Genomic DNA, 12,661 nt, shown 5'->3' on the forward strand with positions numbered 1-12,661 from the left:
CAATGAGACTTTCCGCTAGTCTCCAAACATTCAAGCGTTCCCTGAAAATTCACCTCTTCCGATAAGCTTATCGGATTTCATTACTGCCCACATAGCCTTCATAGCTTCTCTATATAATTACATCCCTTATAGTCCACACATAACCTCACATATTTTCTCTTTCCTCACTTTCACATCCTCCTAATTCTAGGCCAACTTTCCTGTGTGACTGGATCATACAGCTCACCAATAACCTGCAATCTGGCACCAATTTGCAATATGTAGCACCCATCCTTGTGAATCCTTATTTCCCTATAGATTGCAAGCTTGCGAGCAGAGCCCTCTTACTTTTATGGCTGTCTGTTACTACCCAGTTTTGTTCTATTAATATTGTTTCCAGTTGTAAAGAGCAACAGAATATGCTACGCTAAATAAGAAACTGTTAATAAATAAATAATAAATGTTTAGTAATGCTGTTTCACTAAAGCTGGAATGTAGACCTTGCAGCACACAGTTGTAGCGTACCAAACTGCTTGTTTTAAATGGCTTATCTACAGTCCTCTTTACTGAGAGGCCACATGCACAGTCCTTTGAACATTGGCCATTTCGAGATTAGATATATACCTATGTACCTATATACCTGTTTTTGGGTCTTCGTAGGCTGTCATTTTCATATGTCAGTGTTTTTTCTGCTGCTTGGCTAAATTCAGCTCTAAAAATCAAAAGTACCATCTTCATACAGCTTTTCTATCTTTGCGATTTCCGTATTTTTCTTCAGTTGTTTTTGAAAGTATTACCTGTCGCATTACTACAGTACCTTGTGGCTATTTTGCCCTGGCCAGCAACTCCCACACCAGTCAGCACTCATCAGACTGCCTTGAGCCCCTTGCCTACCCTCAGTATTGTGGATGTGAGAACACAATTGGATACCCAGGCATCAGAAGAAATTTACTGTATGCATTAAGTTTATTAATACAAATCACACCAGCAATGAGTTTAGAACTTTACAGCTATAGGTTAGATGCAATCATACTACAGTGAATAGCATAAAAATAGCAAAAGGGGATACAACAAAACATAGAAAGGATCACCACTTTGCCAATCTCTAAGTAGCCAGCTCTGGGGTCTATGCTCCATGCTTGATGCTTTACAGCAGAGGCTTCTCTCCTGGCAGCAGTTCTGCTTCACTATCATCCTACTTTTGGTGGGCACATGGATCTGCAGGAAATCCAGACAAAAGACATAGTTTTGCCATTCCTCTGGTTACACCAGCTGCAGTCGTAGCCCCATCAATGACAGCCCTGGAAACCAGTCCTTCAAGATTATCGAGAGTTGGTTCCTAGACTCCAAATTTGGTCAGAACTTTCCCTGTTTCCTGAAACCCTTTTTAAATAAATTGGCACAGTAGGGGGTCGATTTCAATAGATTTCAAATCGATCTAAATTGATCGACATAGATGTTACATTTCAGGGGCTAAATCGCACATTTACTAACACTTAAATATCTCTAAAGAAAAAAAAGAAATGGGTAAAAATTGTCTGTTAGTAAATGTGTAATTTAGCTTTGATCTATTTAAAATCGACCTTTAGTGAATTTATCCCTAGCGCTGTCACAATAGGTGTTTATCTGGGAGACTTCACATAAAGCCAGTTTTATTGGCAGGTGCCCCCACAAACTTGTTGCTCTGGGGGCCACACAATCGTTATCCATCCCTGACCATGGATGCACACACTTTGCTCTCACAATATAGCTCGGTGCTCCTCTCTGCGTAGGCTTCCTCTTTTCTCTTGCAACCATTTTACGGTCTTTGGCTAGAGATGGGGTGGCAACACTCGCTTTATTCTTCTATGTGGTGTAGTTGTGGTTGATGTGGAAAGGCCAAATTATTGCCATGACAATTGCCAATAACAGAATTAAGAATGCTTGAAAAGCCAGCTTTTGGGCTTATTGATCTTTATATTGTATACCTGGATAAATGTACACATTAATTCACAAAGTGGACCCCCGCATTTTAAACGGATTTCTGAAGGCATAGTGGCCTTTATATTTGTTCTTCTTGAGGCTATTCTGCTCTATTCTATACTAGTTTTTTATATATTAAAATTATCTTTGGCCATAGTAAGTGGTTTTATTATATGTAAGGTGTAAAATATATCCTAACAATCATGCTACATTAAATGAATTTGTAACTTTTTATTATAGCCCTCCCTTGTGTGTATTTTGTCTATGTACTAAGCCTTGGAGAGAGATAAATTGGATGGTTGGTACTTTATCTTTGGCCACTTTATCTCTCTCCAATACTTAGTACATAGACCCCCATACTCCCTTTCCTTGGTATATCACATTTATCAGTCCACACCACCTGATAAACCAGAACTGGTTTAGGTCAACTGGTGTCATTTGTATGCTTCGTGAAGTCAGTGTTATTTGGCGTGAGAACAGTTAACATGCCGCAGCAACATGTATCAAACTTAGAAGTCACTTTTCTGTCTGCAGTGGTTCCTGCCAAATGTCTCCAAGTCAGGCTCTGCGCTTATATGATTGTTTCCAGCATATATCATTCCCCAGGTTTTTCCTGTAATTGCTCCGCAGTGTTGGGTAGAAGCCCAAGTGCCCTTTAAAGGAAACCAGTCCTGCACTACAATTATGATGTTTAGTTAATATTACAGGCTTCATCATTGTCACACTTGTTAGACTTTATGTGGAGGACAATTAATCTTCTATCAATATATTAAGACATTTAGTGAATGTGTTTAAGCTAAAATGAATTTCTAAATGGATGCAGATATAGACAATAGATATTCTGTGGGTTCCTGGTGGTCCTTTGTGTTTTCTATCACCCCTTCTGTCAGTCTAATGTATTTTTTTTACAGCAGCTAGCAGAATGAAGGATATACTTCACTAGTACTGTAAAGCTTTGGGTTTTGTTGTGCTTTACTTGTAGGATCTTTTTTTAGTCTTGCGTTACTACTTGTGCCCTTGTTAGCAGAGAGAATCTGTCAAAACTGCTCACACATTGCTTAATTCATCTAGTAATAAGACAGTGGGTGCTTAATTAGTTTAATACATGCAATAACCTGCTGCTGGTGCTCCAGCAAGGTTAAAGTGATGACCCTGTTTATACGAAGTAGTACATCTGTCAGGTTACATACTGGGCATGTTTAGTAAATTGTGATTTTTAATGATGCTTGTCTTAAAGATAATTCTGGGGCCTAAATATTTTTAAAGTTTTACCAATATTTCCAGAGTATTATTATTATTATTATTTATTTATATGGTGCCACAAGAGGTCCGCAGAGCCTTAAGCTGGGTACGCGCCTGTACAATCGTTGGGCCATTCTTTGAAGTCCCTACCCGTTCATGCGATATCTTAAGAGTGTGTATGCACTTTCCATCATGTTTTCTCGGAAGAAAACCAGTTGCATCGAAAGATCAGGTGTTATGTGCTGTTTAATTTTCATACGATTCTATGGTATACTATTTTTTGCAAAAAGTCTAGTGCGTATACAATTTTTTTTTCTGCCCATACTCTTCCAGCAGCAGCTCTTACTTGTGACTTTTCACCAGATATTTTAGACAGATGGGGTCGAAGATCGCAAGTTAGATTGTATTGGTGTGTACAAGCTTATCGGCACTGTGATCGGGACTTCCAAATGTAAGTGAAATCGAAATTAAAATAAAAAATGGCTGAGGTTTGGAGGCATTGTTGACAACGGGGAGGAGATGATGGTGCTGTACAAGGAAGGAAAGGAGTTTGACTCATTCCTAATGTAGCTATGGTCTCCATACTTTATATTCTGGTCCACTTATTTAATGGTGACCTCAAGAAATGCCTAACAGTCTAGGTCGAATAATTATCATTTGTAATTATTAAATAAATATGTTTCTGTATGTATGTATGTATGTATGTATGTATGGAAATAATTTGGACCTGTCACTTGGTTTACAGCCGTGGCCAAAAGTTTTGAGAGTGACTCAAGTATTGGTTTTCACAAAGTTTGTTGCTTCAGTGTTTTTAGACTTTTTTTTGTCAGATGTTACTATGGTATACTGAAGTAAAATTACAAGCATTTCATAAATGTCAAAGGCTTTTATTGATAATTACATTAAGTTTATGCAAAGAGTCAATATTTGCAGAGTTGACCCTACTTTTTCAAGACCTCTGCAATTCACCCTGGCATGCTGTCAATCAACTTATGGGCCACATACTGACTGATGGCCTCCCATTCTTGCCTAATCAATGCTTGGAGTTTGTCAGAATTTGTGGGTTTTTATTTGTCTACCCGCCTCTTGAGGATTGCCCACAAGTTCTCAATGGGATTAAGGTCTGGGGAGTTTCCTGGCCATGGACTCAAAATTTCAATGTTTTATTCCCCAAGCCACTTAGTTTTCACTTTTGCGTTATGGCAAGGTGCTCCATCATGCTGGAAAAGGCATTTTTCGTCACCAAACTGTTCTTGGATGGTTGGGAGAAGTTGCTCTTGGAGGATATTTTGGTAATCATCTGTGTGAGAGACACACCTATAGTTACCTCTGTCATTTATCCAGATACACTTAATTTGAGGTTCCTTTACCTGTTAGGTTATATCTAGGTATGAGCTATAGGCCACAGTTAATAGTTTTACTATCTATATTAGGATAGGGATTGCAATACTGGCGGCTGTTTAGCCAGCGGCTGCCCGACGGATGAAGATCCTGACTGGGGCAGGTAAGTACCCTAACCCACCCCTAGTGGTGCCTAATCCCCTCTTACCGCTCCCTAAACCTAGCCGTCCTGGCAAGGGGTGCCTAACCCTAATCTCTCCCTGGGGGTGCATAACCCTAACCCTACTCCCCAGGGTTGCCTAGACCTAACCCTGCTAGACTCTCTAATCCTAAACTCTCCCCCGTGCGGGTAACGCTAAGGGCTGGCATCCTAGGCGTTCCGGCGTCGGGATTAACATAGGCATCACCGGTCTCATAACTACATTCTCTATATTAACCATCCGCACTACCTAGCTTTTATGGTAAAGTTAGTTTTTATCTATATATGAGATTGTTTTGTCTATTTGTTATAAAGCAATCCAGTTGTAATATTATCGGCTTTTCTTTGTGATTACTCATACATACTGTGTGCGTGCGTGCACACATAAATTGCCTTATATAAAAGCTGCTAATTATGTTCACATATGTTTTTGTTCCTGGTGCTTAGCAACTGTAAAGACCCCTGCGATTAGCATTTATACTACACACAATAGTCTTTCTATATGTAATGCTGCCATTATTCCCAGTGATTTGATGGCCTACAAATGTGTCCACATACATCTTCCTTGCGTGGTTAACAACCCTTCTAGTCGTACCGTGGCATGACTGTAGCGCCAAGCGTCTTTTCGTAAATGCGTCTTACTGGCAAGGCAATGCGAATAGGATGCACAATTAGCTTCTGCTGATTAAAATGATATGCTGCCTGTCCATATGTGTGCGACTGTGGATGTATCTACATGCAAAATGCTATGTTAGTGTCCCAGCCGCTGAACCTGTAACATAGTATTTCACATGCAGATATACCCGTAGTCGCACACAGCATATAGACATGCCACATATCATTGTAATCAGCATTAGCTGCTTGTGCGTCCTATTCACGATGCTTTGTGAGTAATATGCTCTGAGCCACCGAGTCGCACGGCATGTTATGTTTAACGCGACTTGTATCGAATGGAGGTAAGATGCATGTGGACACATCTGTATTCATCATAGTACAACTGCATGCATGGGCTGTGATAGCTAACGTGAAACACTTCGGGAGCCGCACTGGGAGGCCCTCTAACTTTCAAAAGGGCTGCACATTACCTTTAAGCTCAGTAGTAAGTTAAATTAATACATTTAATAAATGAAAGAGAAGCCTTTATGTAATATTATATCAGCGTACCTTTTAAACATTATAAGGCTGTAAGTGAAGGTTTAAGGGGTTGCCTGTTGTCTGCCTCTGAGCTGTGCATAAAAACTGGCATCCTTTGCATAGGATGTAGTCGGCATCCCGGCGTGCGGGATGCTGACGGTCCAAATACCGTTGCCGAAATCCCAACAGGTTGGGATCCCAGCACCAGTATCCCGACCATCGGCATCCCGAAGGTAAGTATAGGGGTGTTATGGTGAGGTTATTGTTAGCTAGCAGGGTTAGGCATTAGGGAGAGGTTAGGTTTAAGCACTAGGAAAGGGGGGTTAGGTTTAGGCACTGGGGAGGGTTAGGGTAGGGAAAATACTTACCTTCCTATGGGAGTCGGGATTCTGGCTGTCGGGATGCTGCTGTCTGTATTCTGAACAGCGGCATCCCAACAGCTGGTATTTCGTACCCATCCCCCTTTGCATCCATGTTACGTACATGCTTCTAACCGTGACTCCTCTGTGCACCCAGTATACATGTCTACCTCTCAACAGAAAAGATAATTTTTAGAAAATGTTTTTAAATCATTTAGGGTTCAGTGTAAGCTTTGTATTTTCTCTTTATGTGTTTGTGAATAGAATTATACTGAGGGAGGTGGGTTAGTAGTGTTGGCACCTGTCTATTTTAGACTATCCAAACCATATGCTAAACTCTGACATCACATGATCTCTGGTGGTTATGGTCAACAACTCTTACCTTACCCTAATGATTTTAATTAGTAACTGACATTTCTTTGAGAAAGAGGTCCAGGTACACTGGTATAGAGTGCCAGCCTGTCTCATAAGAGGTAGGAATGCCTCTTGGGAGCACATAGAGACTGGTGTGAGAGCAGGCACAGAGAAGGGGATGTAAAGTATGGCATATTGCATGTGATGCAAGGATCAGTCTTAAGCTGTGTACACACGGGCGGGACGACTTGCTCGATCATTGATATCGTTGAATGATTTTTCCTATTTTAAAGTTGAACAATATCGTTCAACGATTTCATCAATGATCATGAACGATTTCTGACACTATTTAAAAGATAAAGAATTCATAGATATCGAACAAGTTGGCCAGCCCGTACTGTCGACCTCTGATATCGTTTTGGTCCATACGGCTGCGCGCATTGTTGGTCTCTCGGTGAAAAGAAGTCAACGATATGAACGATCTAACTATCGTTCAAACCATTGACAAAGGTCGTCCTGTGTGTACGCAGCTTTAGGCTGATCTAATGAAATGCTGTCGCTGAGCCCATCATTCTTAACTTGCATTACGTTACGTGTGATAGAAAACTTACCTTTATACATAATCCAGGATACAAATGTGAAATTAAGCTATTTCAAGAGACACCATATTTCAATGTAGAACCCATACACACAGCACAATACATACAGTAATTGTTTGACTGTAATTTAGGACCGGGCTGTTAAATGTTGAAAGTGACATTTTCTGCTCCTTTGAACAATATTTTACTAAAATGCAATTGACTGAAGACAATGAGGTGAAAGTTATCCATATTTGCTGTTATATGGTTTACCGTTCTGCCACCCACGTCTCCTGCCTGCTGTTGTGCTTTAGAATAAAATAGGAGCGTGATTGCTGTAAATTGTGTTTTCTAATGTATAAAAGCAAGCGTGGCTGTCAGTCTCTCTCTTTATAATTGTATCTGAATTAACCCAACTACCACAGTGGCTAGCTGTGCATTATAAACCTTACTGAGCAGCCACTCTGTGTGGTGATCCCTTGTCAGATGTATAGAGTCTGTGTATAAAGGCCAATATCCACTCCTCGATAGTAATCCCATGACATTCAATACATACATGACACACATTGTAAAGAGAAGGGAGTCTGCATTTCCCTGAAATGTTGGCCCTTAATATATAAAAGAGAGCACATATTGCTAATCAAATACTGTCATTTAAATAATTAAATATGCATGGCATGTGGTCATATTTACATGATGTACCCCTCTGTGTTACCCTTGTCTCCCCTGCCCATATAGATTGTAGGCTCTCATGAACAGGGCGCTCTTGCCTCATGTGTTCTTCCTTTGCTCATTTAAACATGATCTCCTCCGTGCTTACAGTAGCCTTAATCCTGTGTGCTGCACCCATCGACTAGGGTACAAGTTTCAGCCAGCGCTATGTTATGTCTGCATATGCAAATTGTTAATTAACTAGCTGTGTGTATTGTAATGTTATGCACTATATATGTGCAGTTTATGCACTCTACAAGGTGCTACGGCAACCGTTTGGTGACATATAAATACAGATTATTAATAACCACATTATACGATCATTATATTCATCTAAGCTGGAAGACTGAAGAATGGTGAGAACAGGAAAAGGCCAACGTTATTCGAACTGTGTGAGGATTGGGTGGAGGATTATAGTACAGTTCTCCATTTATCAGTACATTGTGCAGGGTATCTTCTGCCTTCACACATGTAGCCGTGTTCAGTCAACAACTTCTGAATAATTAGTTTTTTTACAACACACTTGTTCCTGCAAAAAAAGAGGCAGCAAGATGATCATTTTATTTAGCCACAGTTAAAACTTCTCAGTGTATCTCCACTCTTTTAAGTATGACTAAAGTTATGTTTTATTAATGTTGAATAAAACATATGGTCATAAATTCACAACGGAGAGCCTTCTTTTCTATTTAGTAGATTGATAAAGCTTGCTACTGTATGACAAATTAATAAATATTTTACATACAACCTGGCAATATGGTGAGCACGGTATCTTGAATAATTGTAAGTGTGATAAATGGTGCTATTTATTTATTTATTTATTACCAGTTATTTATATAGCGCACACATATTCCGCAGCGCTTTACAGAGAATATTTGGCCATTCACATCCGTCCCTGCCCCAGTGGAGCTTACAATCTATATTCCCTACCACATGCGCACATACACACATACACACACTAGGGGTAATTTTGTTAGGAGCCAATTAACCTACCAGTATATTTTTGGAGTGTGGGAGGAAACCGGAGAACCCGGGGGAAACCCACGCAAGCACAGGGAGAATATACAAACTCCACACAGTTAGGGCCGTAGTGGGTATCGAACCAACGACCTCAGTGCTGTGAGGCAGTAATGCTACCATTACACCGTCTGTGCTGCCCATTATGTCTGTGCTATATTATGTCTTAATAATGCTGCACTAGTATTTCACTAAATTCAGACCTTCAGAAGACATTCTGGGGGCGATTAAAATGTTTTGCCGGCGGATGTTTTTTTAAGACGCCCGTCGGAGCAATTCAATTGTTGCTCCGTCAGGGCGCGATAGCCGCTGGCGCCGACATTTCTGCTCGCACCCGCAGGAGAGTGAGAGCAGAAATATGTGAGAAACCCCCTGGTTAGCGCGCCCTAACCAGAACTTTAGACTGGTTTAGCCATTTTACATGGCTAAACCCGGGGCGAAGAGGGCGATAATTAATGAGCGCCCAGAACAATTGAATTGCAACACTGGGCGCTCATTAATTATCACTGCTTAAAAAACAATTGAATCGTCCCCGTTGGATCAGTAAAATGGAAAGTGCAATATTTATATGCTCATTGCAATTTTTGAAGTGCCTAATCAACTCAATTATGAATTCATTGTTCTGTAGTCCAGACAGGCCCGATTGAGATTTTAGCGGACGTAGGGCGTAGACTCTAGTATATTTACTAAAGTGCTGGTTTTTAAAAGTGGAGATGTTGCCCATAGCAACCAATGAGATTTGAGCTATTATCTTCTAGAACGTGCTAAAGCAGAATCTGATTGGTTGCTATGGGCAACATCTCCACTTTTAAAAACCTGCACCTTAGTAAATATACCTCTCGGAGATCCCAATCCTGTTTGCAGAACATAAGGGGAAACTTGCATCACTATTTTATACAGGTAGATTGTATCAAGTTTCTTTGAAAACTTATTTCTTTCTACTGATCTAAATTCATCTACAGTATATGAGAGGTTTTACAGTTTAAGGCATTTAACAAATATCCGATAACTTTTAGGAGTCATTGTATTGGTATAAGGGCTTTATGGTTAATGTGGAAGGTCTGATTTAGTTTTCACTTAAAAGTGACTCTCCTTTAAAACCATGGGAGTCTTGTGTAATTAGATATCAACCGGGGGCTGAGATGAAGCGGGAAATGTACTAAACTGTGTTTTGCTCAAAATGCAGATTAATATACACATGGTTTAGAAATGGAACGATTGGCTAATGGCAAAACAATACATCAGTCGCATTATTTTAAACAGTCTGATCTATATACGCAGTCCCAATTTTTTTCTCATGGACAGCACACTAATTGTGCAATGTGTTAAGCTTCTGTTTTTGCACGGCAAACCTCTGATTAATAGTAAAAAAAAAAAAAAACATGCACGATGGCTCAAATCGCTTGTTGTATGAGTTACTGCACTTGTCTGAAATGTAAAAGAAAAATGTATATTAACTGGTGAGAAAAACAGCCATGGACCTCCAGGGGAAGTGGGAAGTCTTAAAATAAAAAAGAAATGATCAGACCTCCTAAAGCTGATTACTCCTCGACTGCTCCTGGTACACCTGCTGTTTAGTTACAGGGGTTGAGTGTTAAAATACAACCTCTTGTGGCTCTACAAGTATGTAAATGCATACTATATCTTCTAACCACATGCGCAGCCGCCACATAATTGTAATATTCATATAAGCTTGAAGGTAAAATACATGCTATTAACCTGACTTATCCATTGTTGTTAACAAGCTTTCAATTCCCATGCAGTTGATGCCATCCCCCATGTTTGGTCACAGCAGCATGGCTCTGTGTATGAATCAAACTTTGCACACCAGACTTTTAAGGGCAGATTTACTAAAGCTTCTAAAACAGTCAAGTAGTGGTGTTGCCCATAGTAACCAACCAGATTCTGTCTAACATTTTCTAGAATGCAGTAGAGAGATTATAGCTATCATTTCTCTATTGGATTCTAGAAACTGTTATACAGAATCTGATTGGTTACTATGGGCAGCACCACTGCTTGCCTGTTTTAGAAGCTTTAATAAATCTACCCCTAAACCTGTTTCAACTAAACCTAACTTTCAAGCCTGTCAGTCCATTTCTGACTGTTTATATAATCATGGAATTGTCTCCCTAACAAGACCGTATAGCTCAACGGACATGTACATTTATGCATACAAATTATTCATTTAAGTAAATTTTATATACTCTTGTGAGTATTAATGTCTAATATTCTCTCTTACGTGTTGTTAAAATGCCTTTATCATCTGGCCCATGCAATTTAAATGTGCAGCAAATGTGTTAGATTCACCCCTTCTTCATCCACTAAACCTGGGAACTGACCATGGATTGTATGTTTTTTATAGTTTAATGAAGTTCCATTTGAAGGGGGCATTGTAAGCCACACAGCAGTCTGGGTCCCATTTTCAGGTAAAGCAGGAGGGCTGTACCATTGGGACCATATATTTATTGCACAGTGGGGGTGACAATAGGTTTTAATGTAATTTAAAAGAGAATTACTTACTGTATTATGGTCATCATGCCTATTTTATGCATGGTTGTAAGGGAAAAATCTCACATGTTTGCTTAAAGCTACTGTAGATGGGATTCTTACACTGGACAAATAGATTAATGCCTCATTTCTTTCTGTGTATTGAACTTTATTTTGTTTTGTATTTGATCTAGTGTCCCTTTATTTATTGGCAGAATATATGGAAGGATACAAGTATACAATATTTCTGGGTAGTAATTCTTGGGCTGACTTTCTTCATTGACCTTATTATAGAGTTAAAGCAGAAGCTCCATCCACAGTGAAGCACAATGTACGAGATGAGGACAATGCCAAGGTGAAAGAAGCAGAAGACCAAGAAAATGTTGACTTCAAGGCTGTGGAGTCAAGTGATGAAGAGCAACAACCAGAAGGAAAGAAGAAACAACGTACAGGATTTCGGGACCGTAAGGTATTGCCATAGTGAATTTATGGCCTTTGGCAGAATTCTGGATAAATGCTAAGATTATTTGGCTGTCATATGTTACACAAACAGTTGTCCACTGTGTCCTTTGTGTGTAAAATACTTTCCAAGTAAAGTGTTACTATGATTTTTACATACATTTAAGCAATGTGATGCTTGATGCAGATTTTTGGCAATAAATATAACTTCTCAAGACCTCCAGGGCCTGATTTTGAGTTGCATGCAATTTACCACATTGCCTACAAGGGAAATATATGCTTATGTTACCGGCATGAAGAGAAGCACACATCTGTGTGGCAACACCACCCCCATTCCATCCAGTTATAGAAGTAACATGTAATACTGCATTTGGCTAGCCTTATAAGTACTGCGAGAGAAATTTAATTATATTTATATTTGACTACACATCCATGACATACCCTCAGAACACTTATGGAACACCCCATTACCATTCAGTTGTGCTCATTAAGCCGCAAGTGGAGATGCAACTGACGTGCATTAACGTACCACTCCGAATTGCCTGTAGTGCTCATGATCGCAAGTTATGTCCCAACTCTGAATTGCCCATCCCCAATTAATGCAGTTTAGTCGGAGTCTACAGCTCTCGCTCATTGTTACATTCTGTTAGTAACAAGTTTTTCAGAGTTCCTGTGTGCACACACAGTAGTATATATAGCGATATAACTTATACCCCTTTCACACAGAAAAGCAAATTCCAGGATCAAGCATTTGGACTCGGTAATTTGCGGATCAACATGTGTCCTTATTCTGTTTGAAAGGGTCAACCTGGGTCAAAATTCCCGGGACTACGACACTGGTT

At 39.8% G+C, this 12,661-nt stretch overlaps 1 protein-coding gene across 1 annotated transcript in view; it reads left to right on the top strand.

The window, feature by feature from the left end:
* The window catches only part of MICU1 (mitochondrial calcium uptake 1), a 245,732-nt gene that overhangs the window by 49,478 nt on the left and 183,593 nt on the right, over nucleotides 1-12,661 (top strand). Inside the window, exon 3 of the mRNA XM_088475745.1 lies at nucleotides 11,655-11,829. Coding sequence (XP_088331871.1) covers nucleotides 11,655-11,829 — 175 coding nt within the window. The remainder of the gene's footprint in view (nucleotides 1-11,654; nucleotides 11,830-12,661) is intronic.

This window comes from Taudactylus pleione, unplaced genomic scaffold (genome assembly GCF_031769625.1).
Source record: "Taudactylus pleione unplaced genomic scaffold, aTauple2 ptg000016l, whole genome shotgun sequence".
Classification (NCBI taxonomy): domain Eukaryota; kingdom Metazoa; phylum Chordata; class Amphibia; order Anura; family Myobatrachidae; genus Taudactylus; species Taudactylus pleione.